Source organism: Halichondria panicea, chromosome 17 (assembly GCF_963675165.1).
Source record: "Halichondria panicea chromosome 17, odHalPani1.1, whole genome shotgun sequence".
NCBI lineage: Eukaryota > Metazoa > Porifera > Demospongiae > Suberitida > Halichondriidae > Halichondria > Halichondria panicea.
In genome coordinates, this window is record NC_087393.1 from 4363027 (window position 1) to 4387858 (window position 24832).

At 43.4% G+C, this 24832-nt stretch overlaps 2 protein-coding genes and 1 non-coding gene across 3 annotated transcripts; all 3 read right to left on the bottom strand.

The window, feature by feature from the left end:
• Nucleotides 1–509: 509 nt before the first annotated feature.
• LOC135351628 (LLGL scribble cell polarity complex component 2-like) lies at nucleotides 510–12657 on the bottom strand. The gene is made up of 19 exons (XM_064550687.1): nucleotides 12453–12657; nucleotides 9425–9522; nucleotides 9079–9160; nucleotides 8838–8950; nucleotides 8249–8392; nucleotides 7920–7992; nucleotides 7389–7614; nucleotides 6766–6808; nucleotides 6065–6331; nucleotides 5597–5818; nucleotides 5338–5378; nucleotides 5132–5262; nucleotides 4445–4770; nucleotides 4124–4209; nucleotides 3503–3805; nucleotides 3147–3266; nucleotides 2545–2802; nucleotides 2050–2360; nucleotides 510–848 (listed from the first exon to the last, which is right to left on the bottom strand). Exons 1-19 carry the CDS (start codon nucleotides 12549–12551, stop codon nucleotides 639–641), a joined length of 3153 nt encoding a protein of 1050 aa, XP_064406757.1. The 5' UTR covers nucleotides 12552–12657; the 3' UTR covers nucleotides 510–638.
• Nucleotides 4861–4932, bottom strand: Trnah-gug (transfer RNA histidin (anticodon GUG)). The gene has a single exon. It is a non-coding gene; the product is annotated as a tRNA-His (tRNA).
• Nucleotides 12658–13136: 479 nt separating the features above from the next.
• Nucleotides 13137–24569, bottom strand: LOC135351626 (protein flightless-1 homolog). The gene is made up of 34 exons (XM_064550684.1): nucleotides 24396–24569; nucleotides 24222–24332; nucleotides 23983–24057; nucleotides 23565–23753; nucleotides 23338–23392; nucleotides 23183–23229; nucleotides 23086–23123; nucleotides 22976–23027; nucleotides 22837–22885; nucleotides 22742–22774; nucleotides 22345–22487; nucleotides 21916–22155; nucleotides 21533–21683; nucleotides 21240–21337; nucleotides 20744–20975; nucleotides 20370–20482; nucleotides 20005–20149; nucleotides 19591–19628; nucleotides 19474–19530; nucleotides 19060–19242; nucleotides 18670–18729; nucleotides 18158–18333; nucleotides 17696–17915; nucleotides 17332–17430; nucleotides 17011–17107; nucleotides 16529–16594; nucleotides 16150–16264; nucleotides 15726–15843; nucleotides 15313–15440; nucleotides 14873–14996; nucleotides 14315–14404; nucleotides 13989–14081; nucleotides 13559–13672; nucleotides 13137–13374 (listed from the first exon to the last, which is right to left on the bottom strand). Exons 1-34 carry the CDS (start codon nucleotides 24453–24455, stop codon nucleotides 13246–13248), a joined length of 3738 nt encoding a protein of 1245 aa, XP_064406754.1. The 5' UTR covers nucleotides 24456–24569; the 3' UTR covers nucleotides 13137–13245.
• Nucleotides 24570–24832: the final 263 nt, after the last annotated feature.

Consider the following 24832-nt stretch of genomic DNA (forward strand, 5'->3'; position numbering starts at 1 on the left):
ACAATGAGCTGCGGGTAAAGATCCACTATTAGATCTATATAGCTAGTCTAGTGGAAGCAGGGTCTCCTTGTGCTGATGCTGATAATCTTGTTGCTGTCAGTGGTCGTGGTGATGTGTGTACGGACAGCTCAGGGGAAGACCATTCAAAATACCCATTTGCAAGGCAAGCTGTTTATGCACCAAACATGGAAGCAAACAATTAACGTAAAATTACCTTTTACAAGATCAAGAGATGATGTATTTGTTTGTTTTCACAGGAGAAATCACTTCCTATATACTGTAGACGTTTACATTCACTCCCGCAGACAATTAATTAACCTGCATGTATCTGGGCTCCAGAGGACATTAATATTATACATGCAGTTGTTCCTTCATGACTGCCTTATATATATATATTAATCGATGATTGCTATCTGGAGCAGATTACAGTATAGAGGAAGGAATTATGTACGTTCAATATTTATGTACAATGCATGTAGTTCTGCATGCTTGTGAACGTTCACAATGTGTAAGAAGTTAAAAAATGAGACAAAAATATACTCTATATATAGTGTAAAATTCAATGTTCTGGCATAGTACTGACAAAAATGCATCATAAAAAAGGATATGTATTTTATAAGTCGTTAAATTTATATAGTTCAAAGAGCTCTCTCTTGGAATTCTTTGAAGCTTTGTGGGCTGCCAACATCGAATTGAAACTGTTGCTGCTGACGCGGGTCCTTGCTCTTGACTATCTCATCGCTATCTCGCTCATCTGTGGGGGGTAGGAGGTCACGGTCTGTGGGGAGCGGGAGGTCACGGTCGGGGGTGGACGCCACAGTAGTGACGGACTTGCGAGGACTCTCAATCTGGAGAAAAGAAAATAGTGATGATGGAACATTCTTTCAGCTACATGTATATACATGTATATCTTCTAATTTATCGGGCACTTCTAATTACCCCGGACACTCTTTTGGGCAATTTTCGCTGTTCTAATACAACGGACACTCCAGTGCTTTAATATTACATTCGTTCTAAATATCCGGACAATACCTTGAATTACACTCATAGATGGCAAGTAAGACTTAGAGTGCTGCAGTTAGATAGCTTTGAGTAGCTAGTTTTAGATAGCTAGTGCAACTACCGTATAGCGGGTAATTTTCGTGGGGTAAAATATTCGTTATTTTCGTGGGAAGGCTGACCTCCATGAAATTTTATCATAGGCGTGGCTTATCTGAACGTAGGAATGCCGTGCAGCCACGAGACTAAACGAAATTTTTACTCACGAAAACTACCATTTCTCGAGTTGAACGAATTTTTTACCCCACAAAACTTACCCGCTATACGGTATTCAGTTGCACACTGTTCTATTAAACTTAGCTAGCTCGCATGCAGCTGCTTGCTTGTTCTAATTATTCCGGACACTTCGCATGATCTGTTCCAATTATACCTGGACAATTTCCAAAATAATTATTTTTTGCTGTCCAATAAATTAGAAGATATACGTATATACAATTATCAATTATATACATTTGGTATCAAGCTCAGGCAACGTACGTACATACTGATCTGTTGCATTCATATTGTGTATATACACGGTACACACTGTAGAGCGTGGAATCTCTACCCTCTATACGTGTACAGTACTGCACAACACACTGAGTCAATCATACTGCTAGTGTCATGAGATCCAGAGGGGGGCTTTTTGCTGTTTTCGACCCAACCCTACTTATTAGCACTACCGTGCTAATGATCCATAAGTGTGTCGTGTAATGCTATTGAGTGTATAGCTACCGTACGTACATGTATGTATGGTTTGAAACAACCAGCCCGATAAACAATGCATGAGTGTGTGAAGAGAAACTTGTTTATTGTGGTCACTCTACACCCTTCATAATAACAGCCAGGTTAATAGGCCCAAAGTCTCCATAGCGTGTGTTTCAGGCTGTATTAGTAAGACTACTTTATATTTTTCAGCCACAGCCACTGTTGATCTGCCTAAGGGTGACCACCACATACATTATGTACAGTTTATGTACGTATGTAAACAGGTTTCACAATATTACTCACATGTGTGACTTCGAAGATGGGCTCTCTATTTGCCGACTTTGGAGTGTTTGGCGTGAGCATAAGAGGAGACACATGTTTTGTGGGCAATGAGAAGTGAAACTCCAACCGTGCATCCTCTGTGATAGAGCCGCGAGTGAACTCAGAGGGTGAGCGTTGGTGGAGGAGGGTGCCGTTGCGGGCCATCGTGAAGTTCCGCTGACCAATAGCATCAGCGGAATCCACACAGTCTTCTTTGTAGACTAGTTTGAGGTCTGGTAAAGTGAACACGGAGAGGTAGCCATCACTGCCCATTGTAAGAATCGCAGAATAACCTGTATGAGCCATTGATGTAGGTCAATCATTGTGGTTGAATTAAACCATAGCTTAGGAAAGACTAATTATTATTGTCAAATTGAACATTTATATAGCGTGAGGGCCAATTATTTCTGTGTCAGAATTCCCTAAAAGTACACCTACATGTACTACACAACACTACAGTCAGCCCCTCCCCCTCACCTGCCACCCTGACGTAATGTGCTGAGACAATGTGATACAGGTCCGACTCGTTCTGCTTTAGTTTGACTCTATACTTCTTCTTCATGTTGGGCAGACTAGCGACCTTCAACCCTTCTTCAGTGACCACCACCAAATACTGAGTGCCCCGTGAGCTGCTGTGATAGCTGCCTGCATCGTTGATATCTAGTAGGTAGTTCTGGTGGTCCACTACCCCGGCAAAGATGACCGCAAGGTTCTTCTTTTGGCTGAACTCACGCTCTGTGTGGTGTGTGGTATAGAACTTTATAAGAGCCACAAAATGCATCCTATAATACAAGTTTAGTTATATGGCCATGGTTAGGGTAGGGTTTACATACATCCACGTAGCGATGATTATGGTTTGTAAAGAAAGTAGACACATAAAAGTGCGTATGTCTATGAGAGAAACATACGTGTATCATAGAAGATCTAGAGCTAGCATACAGAGATCCTGATTTAATGTCATAATGCAATGCATTGTAAGTTTTCAGACCAACAATGCACAATCAATGACGTCATGCAGCTACGTACACTAATGTCACGAATGCAACCCTCTTGATGGCATGCTCTAATTTATAACCCACCGATTGGCATGACGATGGGGGACCGAGTGTCCCTGTGTCTGCCTGAGGGCATGTCCACAGAGTATCCGAGGACACTGCCCTGGTTAGTACCCACCAGGATCGAGTAAACCCTTGAGTGCCCTGTGAGGGGGGAGGGGGGGATACATGTATGTACATTACCAGGAGTGCATGATTACAAATGACCTTTTTAGAGTAAGCAAAGCAATTTGTTGATTATAGCTAAGAACTATAAATTGGGGAACAACAGAACTGGTGTTTAATTCTGAAGCAGTAGATATGGACTCACAGCAGCGTACACAAAATTAATATACCGGTAAATGGTACAAACTACATAGTGAATATAAACGGGTACGTACCTCCAATCTGAACAGGAGCAGTAAAGTTGATAGTCTTTATAATGTCCCTCCTGGGTGGGAGGGGTGTGGCTTCTACAGAAGCATCGGTTGAAGCCGCACGTCCTGATCCACCCCCTATTCCACCGGTCCGATTTTTCATGGATGGACGAGTGCTCCCAGAGCGTTGCAAATTGGGCCGCATAGAACGCTGTGTACTTTGCAGTCCTCTCATGCTTCGCCGGACATCGAAACGCTTGAGTGACTGTCGGAATGACTTGCGGATACTCTGCATACGAGAGAGGGCTCCACCTTGGTCAGGTGAGGCTGTGGAGGGAGGGAGGGTGGCAGTCATGATGTATAGACAAGGGAAAATTAACAGAAGGCAGGGCTGCATCCAGGATTTTGGATCAGGGGGGAGAATTGGGCAAACTAAAAATGTAGGAGGGGTGAAGTCATCAGAATTATAACTAAATCTGCCAGATCCTAGGGGGGGGGCGAATTACCCCCCTCGCCCCCCCCTCAATGCAGCCCTGGAAGGTATACATGGATGTATCTCCAGGGAGATAGGAGTTAGCTACATGTAGATGTACATGGTTCATTCTAGGGGATATGTTTCATACAGTACGTGTTGTGTGAACTCACTCTCATTGAAGGTGCAGTGCACGTGAATGGTCTGGTTCTTGGTGTAGTCCACAATGGTGAAGCCATACATGCACCCAACTCCAATCCTGTAAACACGAGAAACACGATGACACAGATCTCAATACCATTACTGATTGACAGCGAATATACGTATGTACACTAATCATTCGGTTACTACAAACTTCAACAGCAAAAATGAGACATGCACTAGCTGGTTGTGAGAGTTCTTAGTTACATGTAACAGGAGTGCACTGGTAAAAACTAATACCACCACAAATGTATGACTCTGCCCACTATAGCTATTTCCCTCCACTGACTCACATTCCCTGGTCCTTGGCCAGAGCCACAGCTGTCACGGGCACTTTGGGAAAGATGCCCACACAGTAGCGGGGTTGGAATCCAGGGGGACACTCAATATTGTCCGTTCGCAGATCCATAGGGGCTTGGAAGTTTCGCCCCCTCTGTCGAGGATCGTCCCTCATGATGGAGACACGGTGCTGTGGTATTGGGATGGAGGCAGACTGATTATTGATGGCGAATAACAGGGTCATTCCCGCTTCTATGCCGACCAATAGTTTGTCCTCGTAGAACTGGATGCAGGAGACTTGGATCTGGTCGTCATCACTACGGGGGTCCCAGAATCCAAACTACGGAGGGGGTGTGGGATTGGTGTACGTTAAAATACTAAAAAGAGGGAAAGCTTGTGTTGACAGACAGTAAAAACATAGCAAAAAAACTGCCGTGACCAGGATTCGAACCTGGGTTATTACGGCCACAACGTAATGTCCTAACCTCTAGACGATCACGGCTTCACACAACCTACAGTGTATAAACTACGGCCCCAGGGTACAGCTACAGCTAGTATGAAGTATCACAGATGAGATATTAGTGCTACAGTATAATGTATTTATGACAAACTGATGCAATAGTGACATTGCTATACTTGCTACAAAATGATCTGCAACAATTTTCTTTCTCTCTACCTCTCTACCCAATTCATATGCTCACATGTTTGGGTTTCTTCACTTTCTCCTCATCTTCAGTGTCACTGTCCGGAGTGGTAGAGCGGAAAAACTCTGAGTCTCCTCCAGAGATGAAGAATTTAGATAAACGCAACACGTAGAGCAGGTACATATTGCCTGAGGGGAGGGAGGGAGGGAGGGAGGGGGGCATTCATTAAACTAGGTTTGAATTGTTGAAAGAGATAGACTTACTGTCTTTGATGTCCCAAAACTTGACCGTACCATCTTCATGCCTGAATTTGTGTGAGAGGGAGAGAGACAATAATAGTATCATGTACAATGTAGTTGAGAACATTCATTTCTCATAATTTTGTGAAAATAAATACACACAGTATTTACTTATACTAGCGCAGACACCGCAAAACCATAAGCCTTGATCTTGTCATGTGATAATTATGTGATAATTACACACGGCAAGGACACACTCAATCCTCATCACATTAACACGTACCCTGAAATGAGTAGCTCTCTGTTGTCGTTCCTGGCAGGGTCGACGACTCCACCATCAATGGGCCACATTTTACACTGAGCACTGTAGATAGTCTCCAACTGTACCCTACCGACTTGAGAGATGGTCTGTACCACCTCCTTGCTCACGTCACTGTACACTTGTATCGCCTTCACGGGTGAGTTGTGCATGCTGTACAAGTAGGGGGGCTGCAGGACTGGTAAGCTGGGGGGGGGGGTTATTTGATTGAAAATGATTACACTCAAAACGAAAATAGTTACTCATTAGATTTAACTTTGAAAGACCAAAACTTATCAATGAGTAGAGTAATCAATTTAGTATGTAGATCTCTATGTACCACATGATCCATGATCTAACAGGTCAAATTCATCTGCTTGACAAAACCAAAGCCGACTATAATTACATGATCTTTCACACACCATTCAACAACCTATTAACCCCGTCACTTACTCTGGCAGTGTGAGCTCAACAAAGAGTATCTCCTGCTCCAGCAGTAGCACCAGGATCTTCCTTGTGGTTGTGCTACCCACACCGTCTCCGTTAGAATAGTTGACTATCCCCGAGTCTCTGTCGGCCTGTTGGTCCTCGAGAACGTGCATGCCTTTCACGGGGGATGTCAGTTGCAGCGTCTCTGTCTCCCCACCGTTCACTATGGTGATGCTGTCTCCGTCTACCAGGTCCAGGGGAGCACCCCCACTCATTATCTGCATGTTGTCACTGTGTGTGTGTGTGTGTGTGTGTGTGTGTGTGTGTGTGTGTGTGTGTGTGTGTGTGTGGAGGGGGTGAATTAGCACCGATTAAGTGCTTATCTCAGAGGAATTTCTACACATTGTACCAATTAGTACTCTTGATTGTACATACATTACTGCTTAGAAGTATGACGTATTACGTGTTTTGGCATGCATATCTGAACCTCTGAACCTAAATCTGTACGTGTTAGGAACGTATCGCAAACTGTACATGTACATGTATGTACTAAAGTACACTGTGACTAATAAAGATTATAATCATGTTTCTGTGCCAAAAAGTGTGTTAGGTGCAAGTTGTGTGTGGGTGGTATAGGGACAATCCCTTTAGGGTCCTGCCTAATGTATGTACAGTACATGTAGTGTAGCAGGAGCATTGAGTAGTGTGTGTACTGAGCACCTTACCTTGGCCAGAGCACTGAGGTCATTGGCTGCACTCGAGCATTTTCTGTAAAGACAACAATAAAATAATGATATGACCTCCCACCATGTGGTGTAAGCTCCTCCCACCAGTGTGGGGAGTGCGTATTTCACAATGATTGACTAGCAAGCAACACAGCTGCTAGGCCTATAGTAACTGGCCCTGTATATGTACATGTAATAGAGTTTAACTCTAAATGTTGCACTGACAATAATAGTCATGACTGGTGAAAATGGTTGATGGGAGGTTGATGGGAGGTTTACACAATAGCGAGAGAGACATAACGACAGCATCTGGACACCAGACAAATTTGGTCTACACCCAGTACACCCTCACACAGACACACCCCTTATCAATACGTAGCCACACAGCTGTAGACACAAGTCTTGAATACATGCACATAATTATATACAGTTCATTAACTATAGCAACTGATGCATATCATGTTAAACAGGGCATGTGTTACCAACTAATTTAAAACCATTTTTGGCACCAATTCAGTGAACATCTAACTAACCATGGACTACCAAATGTGGTTCATACAGTACATTGGGACCACTTTGAGTGCATGCAAGTGACCATGGCAACACGAAGCTACTCCACCCACCATGGAGCCTCTTGATCATGAAGGGCCGTTCCTTCTCACTGAGGTTCCAGAATGATATCTCCCCCGTCTGATGAGAGGTGAGGAACTGAGTGCCACTCGAGTGCCAGCACGTTGCCAAGATGTCCCCCATCTCCTCCTCTCCCTTGATGGGGCCGTAGATTGCGATAGGCTTCCAAGTGAGGGCGTCCCATAGCTCGAGGTAGTTGTGCTCGTAGCCTATCAGCAGCTGCGTGTGTGAGGGGTGTGTGTGTGTGTAGTGGGTGGTAGTGTACGTGTGTGAGGGGTGGGTGACGGTGCGTGTGTGTGGGGAGGGTAGTGTGAGGGATAGAGTCTGTATAAAAGCTAGTAAAAGCCATTCTACAAGAGTACAGAGAGCCTATCTGTAAGTACAGCACATAGTTATGTACACTGAGCAAGATCCACCCCCAAGAAACAAGCCCACCAACACCTGTCAGTAGTCAGTGAACCATATCCAACAAACCACATCATCTACCACGAATAGCCGCCCACCCACACACACTGACACAGTACCTGTTTGGGGTTGGCAGGGCTGATGTCCAGTGTTTTCACACTACCGGGTACATCCTTCCCTCTGTACTTGAGGCTGCGAGACAAAAACACGTTTGCTTTCAATTACTACAAACAAGTTACAAAATGTTACAAATTGTTATACATGTAAGACAATTGCTACATGTACTAACAAAAGTCAAAGTAACCAGCCTTTTAAAATGAGAAATTCACAACATTAAGTGAACTCAACTCTATTCTTATCGAAACATTAAGTCCTAGCTCAATCTTAAATAGTTCACTGTAAGTACATGTACAAGCTAATCAACGAGCTACGTATCTAGTCCACTCACTATGCTCGTGCTCTGGACCAGGAGAGGACTTCCGGGGACATGCCATCGAACTCTGTGTCCATGGGATACGTAATACCCCCCAGGGTGCCCACAAACAAGCAGTCACAGTAGGGGGGCAGACAGCAGGTGGTGATGGTCTTGGCACTGAGGGGGAAATGAAAAAATTGATCCTGAAACTTAATCATAATAATTATATGTAAACTGTAGCATCCATGGAACAGTTATAGGGTACTGTCCACAACTTTATCTACGCACATGTAGCATGTAGCATGTAGCATGTAGCATGTAGACATGTATGGCTATTGCATGTATTGTTAGTGTAAGCCGGACAAGAATTCAACAACTCAAAACATTAAAAGTATTGTTCGGTCGCAAGAAAACATAATAAAAAAAAAACATAATAATAATTACTGAAAAGGCTTGAGCATCATTACAGGCAAGGTCATTGTAGTTCATTGATATAAAGGAGTATACTAATATACAAGACCTAAGTATAACGAAGATTAGCATGTACAAATCTAATACACTCTTACTATGGAGGAACGGTAACTATTGGTATAGGTATGGGTTAATTGGAACAGGAACTCACAGTCCTCCCTGGAACTTGTACGTTCTCTTGAGGACAAGACGAGAGTTGCCATCTCCATCGATCAGACTCCACTTGTGCATGACATTGTTGGAACAGATTGTGATCAGGGAGGGCTGTGTAGTGTGTGTGGTGTGTGTGTGTGGTATGTGTGGTATGTGTGGTGTGTGTGTGTGTTAGGGTTGAGAGGGTGGAAAGGCAATTTATCAAAAGAGGATTATGTGCACGAGTACAATTCACTTACTTCAGACGCAAATGGCAGGATTTGTTGAATTCTGTACACATCGTCCTGTATTCCTGTAAGCTCCACCCCCGGCTGGCCGAGCCTGTGTGTGTTGTGTGACATGGTGATACACTAAACAACAGAGACAAAACACACTTACTCAGATAAATAAACCACTACAATTTTCAATTTCCATAGCTACGTACCACACAAAAAACGATAATTATTACATTTTTGTCTGATATCCTATAGAGCCGTGGGATTGTGCTACAATGAAACTAATCAAACTTTCCCAGCCTAACTCAACATTATTCATGCACTGAAGTTGCTGCTCATGAATATATGCATGAGCTTACACATGACGTACATTCGCAACTCTCCGGTGGACGTTCCTATGAATAGGCACTTCCGGTGGGGGTCAAAGGTCATACAGGACGGGCCCAGCGGGAACCCATGAGCACAGTGCTGCAGGTGCAAACGAGTGGTAATTAGTGGCATAAAAATAGTAAACTGTAAGCTGTAGAATTTATAGAGATCTGCAAATTAGTGTAATGCTGCTGTTACTAAGTGTGAATGCTGATTCTCAAATCACTGGGAGATACGCCTCCTCTCAACATCACATTACACGTACATACTCCAAAATCCACCACTGTCTGGCATTGTAAGCACCTGCTGCTATATTTGCAATTAATGATGGGAAGGTTCAAGATTTAGGAGAAGACATACATGTACAATGAAGTATCCCCCTGATTTTATTTGGTAGCCAAAGCAGTCAAAAAATACAGACACACCAACAACTTAAGAATTATATTTATAAATAGCATTCAATCAATAGATGAGTGCAGAGTGCATGAGTGTATTCATGCACTCCTGGTGAGTGTTAATAGATCATTCTATAGCATCCTGGACACAGAACATTGGGAATGGCATGCACTGTTGTGTGAGGCAACACCAAGCAACTACCACCACCAATAGAGCATGCTGTGTGAGGCAACACCAAGCAGCTACCACCACCAATAGAGCATGCTGTGTGAGGCAACACCAAGCAGCTACCACCACCAATAGAGCATGCTGTGTGAGGCAACACCAAGCAGCTACCACCACCAATAGAGCATGCTGTGTGAGGCAACACCAAGCAGCTACCACCACCAATAGAGCATGCTGTGTGAGGCAACACCAAGCAGCTACCACCACCAATAGAGCATGCTGTGTGAGGCAACACCAAGCAGCTACCACCACCAATAGAGCATGCTGTGTGAGGCAACACCAAGCAGCTACCACTACCAATAGAGACACCAAGCAGCTACCACCACCAATAGAGCATGCTGTGTGAGGCAACACCAAGCAGCTACCACCACCAATAGAGCATGCTGTGTGAGGCAACACCAAGCAACTATCACCACCAATAAAGCATGCTGTGTGAGGCAACACCAAGCAGCTACCACCACCAATAGAGCATGCTGTGTGAGGCAACACCAAGCAACTATCACCACCAATAAAGCATGCTGTGTGAGGCAACACCAAGCAGCTACCACCACCAATAGAGCATGTTGTGTGAGGTAACACCAAGCAACTACCACCACCAATAAAGCATGCTTCCTGTGGGCAAACAGTGTCTTTGTGCAACTGGAATAAGTGGAGACTTATTGGACTCTAATTGGGTACATTGACTACGGTGTGTACACAGTACATCTAAGGGAAGCTTATATGCAAATAACTAACTAGCTAGTGTCAAATTCTATAATTATAGTGAATTGAGCTCACAATCATGGATGATGTTATGAACACATGCAGAAGTTCTAAGAAGTTTCATATCTACTCTTGGTTTCATACACTTTAGCTATACACAGAGGATATGAGATAAAGGTATCCAATATCTTCACTGTAATTTGATACTGGTGCTGTTAATGAGCTAGTGGGCTGAATGGAATGATTAATGATTTCGTGGTCTATACTGTTCTTATATTGTGGTCTATGTTTTGTGTCTAAACTGTTGTAAAGTGTGCTGACTTTGTGGTCTACCTTGTAAAGGCTAGCTTGTACCAGCCACTTATCTATATTGTGACAGGCTCTGGGAAAACCAGACTATTGGAGCAGAATTTAGTATTGAGCTACAGCTAAATTTATGCCTACACTATAAAATCTCAAATAAAATGTTATTGATGTATAAGTGTCTACAGTCCTTCTACTACCTCTCTGTAAAATCTGATGCTCTAAATCCAACTCTTTCCATCGAAACGCTTCGTCCAAACTTTCGCTATTACCTTATTTTTCCTAATTAAGCAATCTTTGAGAGCCGTTTTTCTCGATACTACATTTTACGGCTTCGAGTTTCCAACGCGCATGACTCGGGTATGAAACTAGGTATGTGAACACTAAGCATATCATTGTGTAGGCAATGCTCTGCTCTATCACTTGGTACATTAATCACCAAAATTTTAGTCTGCTCCAATAGTCTGGTTTTCCCAGAGCCTGTCACATATAAACAAATACAAGCACATTCAACCACAAGGCTACTGCAGGAGAAAAATTGTGGCTAACTTTAAGTAGATTCCAATCATTTGAAGTGTTCTTACAATTAAGTGGGTTTACACATACTTAGTCCTCCCACACATCTTTGTGGAGAATAAGGGAACCCTCCTACAAAAACACACTAGCCCCCCTACACACACAAAACATACAACCATACCCACACCCACACACACACACCCACACCCACGTACACACACACACACACAGGCACACCCCCCATACACACACACTAAAAGCAAATTGTTTGTCAAGGAAACACTACACTGAAAAGAAGTGCCTCAACTGAATGTAGATGTATTGTCTAGTTCACTGAAAGTTACACATGCATGAATAGCTGACCCAAATGAATAGAAAATTTCCCTGACATGCGACCGATGTGCTCAGCCTTGGCAGAATGACTTGGTCTCCAAGGAACAGTAATGTACGGTAGTGCTAGATACCACACACACAGACACATTTATGTTGTCTGAAAATTGGTTTATACAAATTTGTCAGACAGGGGGAAAATTAATTGTGCAGTACTGAGTGCTACAGTCGTATGTATAGGGTAAATGCATGTGTGCCAAGAGATCAAGTTCAATGTAATGTGACCACCGTTCATACTATCAGAGTTCACACAAAAGTTTAATATCTCGAGGACAGGCTTGTATACTAGATATAGCTAGCTAAGCACACGTACTCTGAGCTAGCAAATGGTTCGACTGTAGCTATGGAGACAAACTCATCAGAGAGCTCAAGTGTGCGTAATTAAACAGTCCACTACATACACAGCCATGACATGTGCTAGCTTATCATTAAGAGCTAGCTACACACATGTCAGATCTAGCTAGCTAGCTGTACATATATGCAATAAACAAACACACCTTTTCCAAGAAGAACTTTCCTCTCAGGTCAGCCACAGAGCCCGAGATGCTATGATCGGCACCATGGCGCCCAAACTTCTTACCAAAGAACTTCCACATCTCAGAGAACAAGCTTCTTTAGCTAGCTGCTAGCATGCAATATAGTTGAGGTGTTTCTGTAGCCCCTTTGTGGTAGATTATTGCGGTAGGTATTCATAACATGTTAATTGAAATTGGTAAGGATCTTCACAGAGGAATGTGGTGCTAATGGTATTCATGGGTTGTGGTAGGGATCGATAACAGCTGTGACCCAGAGGAGGGAGGACACAGGCAATTAATCCCAAGTATAGTAGTAAATGCCTTTTTTCATATTTTCATTAACTCACACACATGCACACTCATGTGGCAATCCTTAGCTTTGGTCACGTGACGTGGGTGGGTGTATCCAATAACGTATTTAAAGGTGCCTAATTATAGGTATTATAAGATATAGTCATGGTCAAAAGGTCTGCTTCCGGGGGACTTTATGATCGTCAAATTCTTTCTTCAATCCTTTGTTAATTTCATTGTGGTTGAAGGTATCAAAGAAAGAGTAAATGATTGGAATTGTAATTCATTGGAAGTAGATTTTTTAATTAACCCTGGCTATCCTTGTCTAGCTGACCCATCATAATTATTCACCGTCATAAATAATTACTGACAGTATTATTGGACAGTTGAATATTTTATTATGTGCAACAAATCTGGAAAGAATTTTATGCTAGTACTAGAAATGATTCTGAATAAAAAGAGAGACTGCATTTGTTTTATTAGACTATGCTTCAGTTTCAGTCACCCAGCCTTGGAAACACTTGGTGAACTCCCATGGTTCGTGGCCTCTCTTAGCAACCTTTAGTTTCCTCCCGTTGCCCAGGCCTTCACTCATAAGGTGTTTGATGTACACCTGTGTGCATGTGTGTGTGTACACAGTTGTGATTTTATATTCTATTCTATTCACAGTGATTTGTCACTATAAATTTCGTTTTAGTAAAAGATTAATTCTAATTCCTACACACATAATTATACCAATAGTAGCTAGCATCCAAACACATGCCCTCCCTACAGATAGTGCCAGCCAGCTAACTCACCTGTGAGCTCTTGACGGCTAGCTTCCTCTCCACCTCACTGGCGTTCTTCCCGAACCAGAGGAACACGTTCTGTCCACTATCCAGCAGCATCACATCATCCTCAGAGAGGTCTCCCTACATGAGGACACAGAGAAATGGTGAAGCCCTGAGAATGAACCCTCTCAAGATTGAGCAGAGCTTTTTGTACACTTCTCGAGGCTTTCAACAAATTAAGATATCCCTAGCTCTAAACAAGAATACAATGGCTGCTTATAGAATACCCCAGATCTCTTCCTCCAATGCTAATCACACAACAATTTCTCTGCTAATTAGGCTGAGAAACTGGTGTAGAGGAAAATAATGTATGGACACTCTTACAAGGAAACGCAAATTGTGGAGGAAATATTTACGTACACATTGGACAGTTAGTGCACTCTGATATGTTGTGTACCTGACAGAAATCGATACATTTCTCAGACACGGCAAAGAAGCCTCTCTCATTAGAGCACCTGAACAGTCGCCTGTGACCCATAAACACTGCTTCCTGAAGTCGGGAGGAACGGAGTCAGGGGAAAAGGGTCAAACACAAACACAAGAAACTCGACAGCTTTCGCATGTACTGAGTAGATATAAATAACACAGGGAGGGCCAAAAATTTAAAGTTGAGTTCTAACACATTTTCATTGACATGAAACAGAGATTGTGCACATCACACTCTCCACTCATCACACACAAAGAGACGCCCACATGCCCACATACACGAGCAGATTCCCTCACCGATTCGTAAGGTGCTCTTCCTCCGAGGGCCACCCAGAAGAAGTTCTCCGGCTCCCCTCCCTCCTTGACCACCACATTGGAGTAGTTGGACTGCACCAAACAATTAATACCATAAATGAACGTAGAGCACATAATTATAGGACACTCATGAATACGAATACACAAAGTGACTGTTGGCCCACCACAGGGGAAGCATGCTCTATTGTCTGCTTGGTGTTGCCTCACCATTGCACCATTGTGTGCATACCATTCCCATTATTTTAAAAACTATAGTAATTAAGATAACAAACAGATAGACGAAGGGCAATAAAGCTATACCTACCTACAGTGTACATGTACAACCAAACACTTAATTCCTGGAGATTGGGAAACCCACTTAACATTAGCTAGTACGACATTGTTGCCATTTTGCCTCAATGACTATCACATGACATGCTGAGCATGAGTTTGTACTCTTGTTTCGTATTGGAGATGCCAACCAGTGAGAGGCAATTAACACTGAATAACTTCCAAGTGGAAGCGAGCAAACTCAGAGCTAGCTACATAGCTATGACTGACCTCAAACATTGTCCTTCCCATTTGCTCAGCGTGAATGGCCTCTTCTTGTGTAGTCTTGCTGCCCAGCCAGATGTACATTATACCCGACCCTCCACTGTTCTCAAATGGTACTCTCAAAATGTGGCTGCTCGAACAAGATGTGAGTGTGCATGTGTGTGTGCGGGGGGGGGGGGTACAATAACATTAAAGATGAATTAGGATATTAGGGTAAATGTACAATGAAACCTGTCTCTTGTGGTCATCCTTATATAAGCAGGCCACCCACTATAATACAGCCACGTTAGTAAATCCCAAAGTCTCCATAGCAAGTACGTTTTGACTAAAGTGTTAGCAGGCCACCTTTTAATTACGGCCATTGTTGGTCTGCCCAATGGGTGATCACTACAACAAACAGGTTTGACTGTCTAGTATTATCGAGGTAATGTCTAGATTGAACACACCAGAATGAGGAGTTGAGGGTCTGAGGTCGCACTGGCACTTGCACTATCCTTCGACAGAGTTTGCTCCCGTTGGAGCGTATCTGATACAGTGATGGATTGTAGTCCATATTCTCACTCTCTCTCTTGCCCTGGATATAATAATAATTGTATATTGTTAAAATTTGCCACGAGTAAAACTCTTATTCCAAACCAATAAAAATTAAGGCCACTCTCTCTATAATAATATATATAGTCAACAGTGATAGATACATACTGACAGGTATTATGCCTCGCACTGTGATTATAGTACAGTACCAAAGGAGGTTCACTTTAGTAGATTTTGGGGAATAAAAAAAAAATTAATGCATTGTATGTGTACGTTGGCCGAGGCTAATTGAGACTGATACCAATACGTATTATAAGTAGACACTTACCCAGTGAATGATACACTTTCCCCCAAAGTGAGAGAGGAATTTCATGTCTTCTTGCTGCTGGTACAGCTTCACCACGTCAATGGGTCCGTCCATAGCCCTCTCCAGCTGCTTCTGAATACTGCAGAGGGTGGCGGTGTAATTACAAGTAAAGTGTTTCATTAAAGTCATAAATATAAACTATTGGGGTGTGAATAGGGTGCTTACATTTGAAACCCCCCCCCATGTCTTTAATGTGAACTCCCTGAAATAAGGACACCTCACACTCAACCAAGTCCCAACTCAATAGAGGCACATAAGGGTTAAAAAACTGAAACCTGACACTCTCGAGTTCAAATATTTGCGTTCATTTTGGAATACAGTACACCCCACAATAATTGATCACTGATGGGAAGACAGAACCATGCATGTTGGGTGCACCACTCACCCATGAGTGAAGTGCAGCCATCCCATATTGTTGGTGTCCCTGCCCTGCCAGAAGTAGACCACTGTTGAGATCTCATCCTCCTCATCCTCCTCGTCCATCTCATCGTCATCCTCGTCTGTTGTGTGTGCGTGTGGGTGGGAGTGTGTGTGGTATGGGTGTGTGGGTGTGGATGTGTTGTGTGTGCGGGTGAAGGAAGTAAAAGTGGAGTGGTGGGATGTGTGAAGGAACGCGGGCTTAAGACGCTCTGTTTACTGACCATATCTTTACATGTATGTTTCAAGTTGGGAGGTCATGATGAATGAAAGAGATACATGTACTTTTACATGCACCCTCATGTATGCACTAGCCCAGTACTACATAACACATGCATATACGCTACCTTTTTCTTCCACTGGGATGGCATATCGACAAAGGAAGAAATAGCACTCTCCACTATAGAAATGACCTGTGAGGAACAAGTAAGCAACTCAACAATGCACAGCTGCTCATTCTTGTACGCAGCACACAAATGCCCAAGGCTATCTCAACACATACCCAAGCCATAGTAGCCAGAGTTACATTGTTACAGTGAGGGTTTTATCTAGTGGGGGGGGGGGGGTAGGGATGAACCTTCCCCCCTAAAAATGTTGTAGAATAATGACATCATCACAATGTGATTAACTATAAGGTAGATCTACTGTGTTAAAACAAAAGTGGGTGTAGCCAAGCATTTTGCGGCGCGCTTATGTGCGCCCATATCTTCCCCCCCCCAAATTTGTGATCTTAGATGAAACCCTGACAGTAGAATTAACAGACAACAGTGTACGTAGCAGTACTGGAAATACTTCTCTAAAATAGCATGCAAGCTGTGTGTGCACTGACCGGTCTCCCTCTTTGGTAGGATGGAGAACTTGCGGCCCTCGATGACACAGCACTTCATGGAGAGCAGCTGACTACCCCACTTGATCTCTAGCGCATTCTGCAAGGAAACACATTGTGACCTCATCCACTGTATGCACCTGTAGATCTACTAGTACAATACACATGCATGTTGAACTGAATGCTCGAAGGATGATTTGCTTCATATAATTATACGTACATGTAGATAATTATACAGTGCATACTGAAGATTGTTTATAGCTACCTCCTCTTACATTGTACATACAATGCATGTACAGTGTATAACATGTTCTCACAACTCACAGCCTCTCTGTTGGGCATAGGCAATTCTCTGGGGAGGAACAATGGCGACAAGTCAACCTTTGCTGCCTTCTTCTCGGGTGACTTTCCAGGATTCTTTTTCTGTTAAATAAAATAGTCTCAATAAAAGCAAAAGAAGAGAGGCTGAAACTACACATTGAACGTATGCAGCACTTGGTACCAATACCCCCATTCCAGTACAGAATCAATACCTTCATTCCCATATAGAATCGTGACTGTACAATCCCAATTCCAAATCACAACGCACACTTATTTGTGATTCACACACTATATAGACACGCAGCACCAAAGTCAGCAGCAGCTGTTACCATCAATGTAACCCCACCTACTCCACTAACGTACGTACCAGTTCTATGTCTCTCTCCTCAATCATTCGAGTGGTCTTGGTGAAGTCCACCTTCAGAGCATCCTCCCAGTCTGAGAATCTCAGCTTCAATATCTGGTGCTCCGTTCCCTCTTGCGTCCGAGTCACCATGGCAACAGGGGGACGAGCGACCATATCGAGGAGCTCCTGTGCTAGTTTGAGAGCAGCTGCACGAACCAGTCTTGGTGACTTGCGACCGATCCTACAAGAGGAAGAGATCGGGTACTTTTAATTAGTACTTAATTCCCACAACAAAATGCCAACCCCCTTACATGTACCTACTAATAATATGAACTATACAAATAATACGTAGCCAGGCTAACAGGCATTATTTGCTTATCACAAATCTGTACGTACTATAATTACAGCACTGTACAACGATGGGGTCAGACACACAGTGTAAATGCACAATGCCTACACAGCACCATTGTACTTTCAACTCACCACACAAAGATGTCAGTGTGGAAGTCCAGTATGTACACATCGTTGGTTTTGAGTAGAGCCTTCTCCAGTTTTCCCCCAGTTATCTGTACTTGGGGTAGCTCCAGATATCCAGTACCTAGCCCGGCCTTGTATATTATGGGCGTGTGTCGAGGGAGGTCATTGCGGGGGGCCTTCAGCTGTGTGGGGGGTGGGAAGGGTGTGGTTTAAAGCTTAAAGGTTGCAGAGAAGCAAGGTTTGTATTGTAGGTACAGGGTGTGTGGTGTGTGGTACAGATAGTAAATGTACACAGGGTGTAAAAATAATGATACATTCGGAAAATACATAGAGGGATGTAAGGTGAAGTGTATTTATTAATAAACATAATATGCTGGTACGTTGTAACTATTGATTCTGACTGCCCGAGTGTTAGTATTAGTACAACCATAGGATTGGCAGTGCTATTGCATGTGTTTTAAATTATTGTACATGTAGTTAGTTAGACAGTCAGACACCACACCACGTGATGCACTCACCGGAGGCTTCTCCTGTGGCTCTCCTTCGAGGTAGCTCCAGAACTCCTCATTCTCAATGCCCTATACAGCACAGAACACAACTTCATTGAGGCAGTCTGGACACATACACATACCGGTATAGATACATGCATACTGTGGTCATCCTACATGTACGTACACAATGCAAGCAGGTCACCCTCTACAATACAGCCAGGTAAATAGGCCCCAAAATCTCCATACAGCATGTTTTAACAGGCCAACTCTTTAAATTACAGCCACTGTTGGTCTGGCCAAGGGTGACTACAGTAACTACCTTTCACTGCATGTACATTAGATTCCACAAGATGTACAATGAATGACACACATTACGTTATACAAGTGTGACTACTTATCCCTAGTGACAGCACTTACAGCTCTCATCTGAGTAATGGTGGCGTTGTTCTTCCTTTCGTACTTGTTGATCTTCTCACAGATGAGTCGAGCTTTTGAGCGAGCCATGAGACTGGACTTGTTCCCACACCACACAAATAGCTTCTTCCCGGCATCAAGAACGTAGACATAGCCAAGATCAAGAGAGCTTGACATAGTCTCAACCTTGAACAAGAAAATGTACTAACAGTAGCAGAATGCAATTTTTGATAATCCATAATTTCAATTGGACTACCGTATTACTAGAATGTTTTATGAGTATCAAACATAATAATTATGCAAAATGTGTGACTATTCACAACAATAAAATCGCAAAACCTAATTGCAAAGGGTCAAATCTTCTGCTGATTCAAAGTTTTTTCACCCGCAAAATGTTATAGTAATACGGTAACTCACAGGCTCTAGGAACGGCCTCTTGTTGCCGCACAGCTGAAACAGACGAATAGGAATGTCCTGTAGAGAAATTCACATGCATAAAGAATAGTTAGTGATATACAAGGCAATCAATCTCACATCGTTCTCCACAGTGTAGAATCCACTAGCAGAGCCTCCTGTGAGGGAATACAGTGACAAGTGGGTTAAGGAAGAACAAATAATTATATAGATAGATCAAGAGGGAGGTTATAAGATTCAGTACAAGTACAGCTGTGTGCATACTCCCTCCAAGGCGGGCAATGCAGATGTATCACATACAGAGCTGGTGTGACAGTGTATCATTCTAACTTATTATTCAAGAACGAACTCAATTATATTATACATGTTACTGAAAATTCCCAGTGCTCGTTTTTCTTACTTGGTAATGCCTAACAATACCAATGTACTAGAAAATAATGTGCACACACTCTCTACAAAGTTAAACCACTGCAGAGACATACGGTACATGTCTCCACTACACTGTGGCTAGCTCAACACTGAGCACATGCGTACCCTCAATATAGGTGAGCCCATTGACAAAGAGAGCCTCAAATTCTTCACTCTCATCCTCCTGCTCCTCCCGGTGGGTGCGGTGATCAGTGCACAGCATGTTGCGCAGGTTCACTGAATGCATCGCTGAACACGCTCGCTTGTCCAACTGTACACGAAATAATAACACAAGATGGATATTTGTTGGTTACACATTGGTTATACTACACCATAATTATACTGCCCATTAGAGGTTGATCACTAAGAGGGTAAGCCCAATGAAATCATGTACAAACAAAGTAAAAAACGATATTTAAGTGGCACAAAATGGTGGTATACATGTACAAGCACTACAACTCCTACACGTGTTATGGACATGAGTGACTTACTGTAGAGTCTCGACCAATCCAGAAGTAGATCTCCCAGTCCAGCTCAGAGTCATCACTCCAGAATGTTGTCAGGACAATGTAGCAGTCACCCGTGTACAGCTGCCCGTAGAACTCTGGAGAAATAAAACACAAGAGCCTTGAGGCAATCACAATGTGATGTAGATCGAGTGTGCGTGTGTGTTTGCCAGTTCCCAAAGGACCTTGTGAGTCCCTTGACGACCAAAGTGTGCGCATAATACCTGTTTCAACATTATATTTTGTGTGTGCATTAGGCCACCCTTTACCAGACTACAAGGTAAGGGTCAACGTTTAAAAAACCATAAATTTAAGTTTGCACAGGTAAAGGGTCAACACATTCATAAGTATCAACTCACCCACTTCCACTTCCACAGGATAGAAATTCTCTATCTGCCAGACAGTCATGCCGGGCAACTTCCCCACATCCTCAGCAAACAGTTCACTGTAGTCGAGATCAGGCCTCTTGAGAAGCTGGTCCCAACGCTTCTGTTTGACGGGGGCAGAGGGTGTCTCCACGTCCTCAGGGACCACCTCCACATCTGCACCAGCCAGTAGCACATCACGATTCTCAGCCACATCAACAAGACCCTGTGTGTGAGTGGGGCAGGGATAATAACAGTACTGCACTTGGAGCAGTTGTGCATTTCACCTACTAACAGTTAGTATACTAAAATCATTACCAGCAGGTACAATACATGTACATTGTACATGCACATGCTAGTGAGAAGCTATAATTGAAGTGGTACACAGTGACACACTAAAGCCGTTCCAATAGAGAGGGAAATAGAAATGCTATAGTGGGCCTTACTCAGCTTTATTTTAGACATGTACGTATTAGCAGCTAGACCGTACCTTGAGCACTTTCTGAGCGGCTGCCTCATCTTGTCCAGTGGAGTTCTGTCTATTCCTCATCATTTTCATCCGACGCTCCTTTTGACGAGTGTACGCACCTATAGGGCGTGTGTGTGTGTGTGTGTGTGTGTGTGTGGGTGGGTGGACATGGGGTGTTGTGGGTGTGGGTGGGTATGTGTAAGTGGAGCATGGAATAAAATATGAGATGTAAATGTATAAAAGAGGTTTATTGGCCTATTAAGGATTTATTTCATCCTAGAGCCTCATTAATGTACACAAAGTTGCTCCCTCACCTTTAAGGACCTTTGAAGTGGCGACTACTGCTCCCTTCTTGAGGATCTCAGGGTCAAAGTCTATGTGGTACCACTCGGCCCCAGACCCCTTCACCTGTTCCTTGGGTTTGGGCGGCAGGACCAGCTTGGGGTTGTCTCGAATGTCCAGTTTCTGCATACATGTGTGCAGTGTGTGCGTGTGTTACTGTTCCTACATGTATATACACACTTCAACAAACTACATGTACATGTACGTACAAGTAAGTGCATGCAAGAAACGTATAGAAGTTAGCAACACCCAGACTTCAAGTGCCCTGAAGTGTAGACGCAATTCAGTATAAATCTGTGTACCATCTCTGTACATAGAGACTATTACAGCTGTACAGTAGTTGACAAATGCACACCTCTAGTTTAATGAAGTGAATTCCCTCAGGCAGAGTGAGAAGACAGTTGGAGGTGAGCACCAGCCTTTTGAGAGAGTAGATACGGCAGATCCCCTCAGGGATACACTCCAGGTTGTTGCGAGGGGCAATAAAGTGCTCCAGGGAAGACAGTTTGCCAATGGCCGGTGGTATACCCTCAAAGGTGAGCTTGTTGTCGCCTAGGAACAGTCTCTTCAACTTCACACACTTGCAAATATTGAGCTGTTGTAAAGAAAACATGAATGATAGCAAAGTTGATGTTGTCTCAATGTACAAGGTCTTGTACTAGTGCTCAGTTAGGCTCGTTAATCTACTTGTAAGCTCTTGTACCAGTTCAGCTAGACTCCTTAACGTACAAGCTTTTATACTGATGCTTAAGGCACGGCAGCATATCAATACCTAAACACTTACATGTAGAGTGGTGATCTGATTGAAGGAGACGTCCAGAGTGACCAGTTTCTCCCAAGTGTCTATGAGAGAGGAGAGCTCCTTGATGAGGTTGTTACTCATGTTCACACGGAGAAGGCCCTCCAGCAGGTACACCGGCTCTGGGACTGAGGTGTGTGTGTGTGGGGGGGGGGGGCACTAGGAATAAATGTGTAACAGGAGAACACACGAGTTATAGCCATGTAGGGTATGAAAGTGGGCCAAAAAGATTGATTGCTGGATATGACTTCTGAGGCACTAGTAAATAAATTGTTTGGGGGAGAAAGTTTTCCTCTCCACCATTGAATGAAACCCTGTAAGACCTAGCTCTTACATGTACTAGGTTTCAAGTACATGAATATCAGTACCATGCAACACTCACTTCTAGTCAGTTCATTGTGGGACATGTCAATCTCTGCAGTGGGAACAAAATTTAATAATAATCATGCTAACATCGTTACAAGTAAGGTAACGTACCAGTGAGATTGGTGAGCTTGTCTATGTGAGGGGTATTGTTGAAGTCCCTCTGTTGAATGTGAAATATATTAGTTATGACAGAGAAAAGACGTGCATGTATGTGTAAAACAAAGTCTATAAAGAGGTAGCTGCTACTTACTCCTGTCTTGGACAGTTTCAAGGTGGTGAGGTTGGAAAGTTTGTCCAGGTTTCTGTGACAGGAAGTGCAACGTAACATCACATGAAGACACTACCTTCGATTTCACTTACTTGAAGGTATAGTGTCGAAGGGGGTTGTTGGACAGATCCTGTGGCAAAGACAGACAATACAATAAACCTGTACACTTTCACGTGTTCTACAACGCACCAGAAACTGGAGGTACTCCATTCTTCGCACTTGAGGAGGGAGGGATTCTACACAAGGAAAAATAGGATAAATACATGCTACATACACATTTGTACGCTAACGGATTGAGAAAAGCAAGGGAAGAAAGGATGAATGCATATTAAAGTTTGACTCACGCAATTCATTGTTGCTAAGGTCGAGGTGCTGTAGTCCAGAGCAGTGCACAAACAGCTGAACAGAACGAGAACACAACATAACTATGTATTTACGAAATACAGCTCAGTGCACTATTCAGTGTCTTTGACCAAAGAAGACAGTTTAACCCCCCCACCCACCCACACTACACACATAATACACCCCTTACACATACCCCCACACACCCCACACACCCCCACACACTCACCGCTCCAGGTACAGAGGAGATCTTGTTATGACTGAGAGACAACACGATGAGATTGGCCGCCTGCACTAAGTCCTCGGGGACCCTGCTCAGACTGTTGTGACTCAAGTCCACTGTTACCAGCTCCCTCATTTTGAACAGATCAGAAGGAATGCCTGAGTCACGCACACTGTTGTGGTTGGCCTTCAGAACCTGCCACAAGAAAAGAGAGAGGGGATAATAAGTGATAAATTAACTTGCTCTCATGATGGTATAACTATCTATGCCATTCTTTAACTAAAGAAATGCCCTTACTTGGAAAGATACAAAGGTTGATGCCTACAGTGTAACTATGCCTACAGACTGCGAGCATAGACATAGCGTCAATAAACAAATTGGAAGGATGGTACATCCAAGACTATTTGGAGCTTATAACGCTTACCCTGAGGGACTGTATACTGGGTATGTTCCCACTGTGCAGCTCTGTCAGGCCGTTGTGGGAGACACTCAATATTTCCTGTGGAGTTGAGTAATTAAATTACGGGAGTGGAGAGAGAAAGCAGCACAGACGTTAATACAGTATGGAGCGTATATAAACTGTAGATATATTTTGTGTACACTCCAGTCACATAATTATGCTCCATCTCTATGGTGCTCTGAACTAGTTCAGTACCGACCTACCAGCTTTGTGAACTTGTCTATTGAGTCTGGGAGCTCTGACAAGGCTGTTCGGTTGAGCCTAAGCCACCGGAGGTTGGTCATCTCAGCAGTCTTGTCTTGTAACTGGCCATCCTAAGAGTACCAATATGTACTCGATTTAATTTGTATGTGTCGTACGTATGTGTCGATTTTTACCTTGAACTCTATCCTGGAGAAGTCCACTCCTCGTACAAACGGCAACACACTAGACGACATGATGACAGGCTAGTCACAGTCCTTCTAAATGCCTGAACAATTCACCACATCCACATAGAGTCTCGGTCAAGATTTAATAGTGTTTTGTTGTTATTGTTTGGGTCAAAGTTCACAAACGATCCAATTAAAAGAAAAATTAGCCATACAGTAATGTTGAAACACTAATAAACATTGAGGTAGAAGAGACGTCAGTGAAGAAGCGAGTGTGAAACATGTCCAGTCTTCTCCTCAGACGATTCTTGAGAGGTAGCAACTCTGCTGCTGTGAGACCAAGTCCCCTGGCCCTCAAAAACTGTATGGGGACCACCTCCACCGGCTCTGTGCTGCCCAAACCGCACATGGCCTACAGTTTCGGCACATTGAGAATCGTTCTGTGG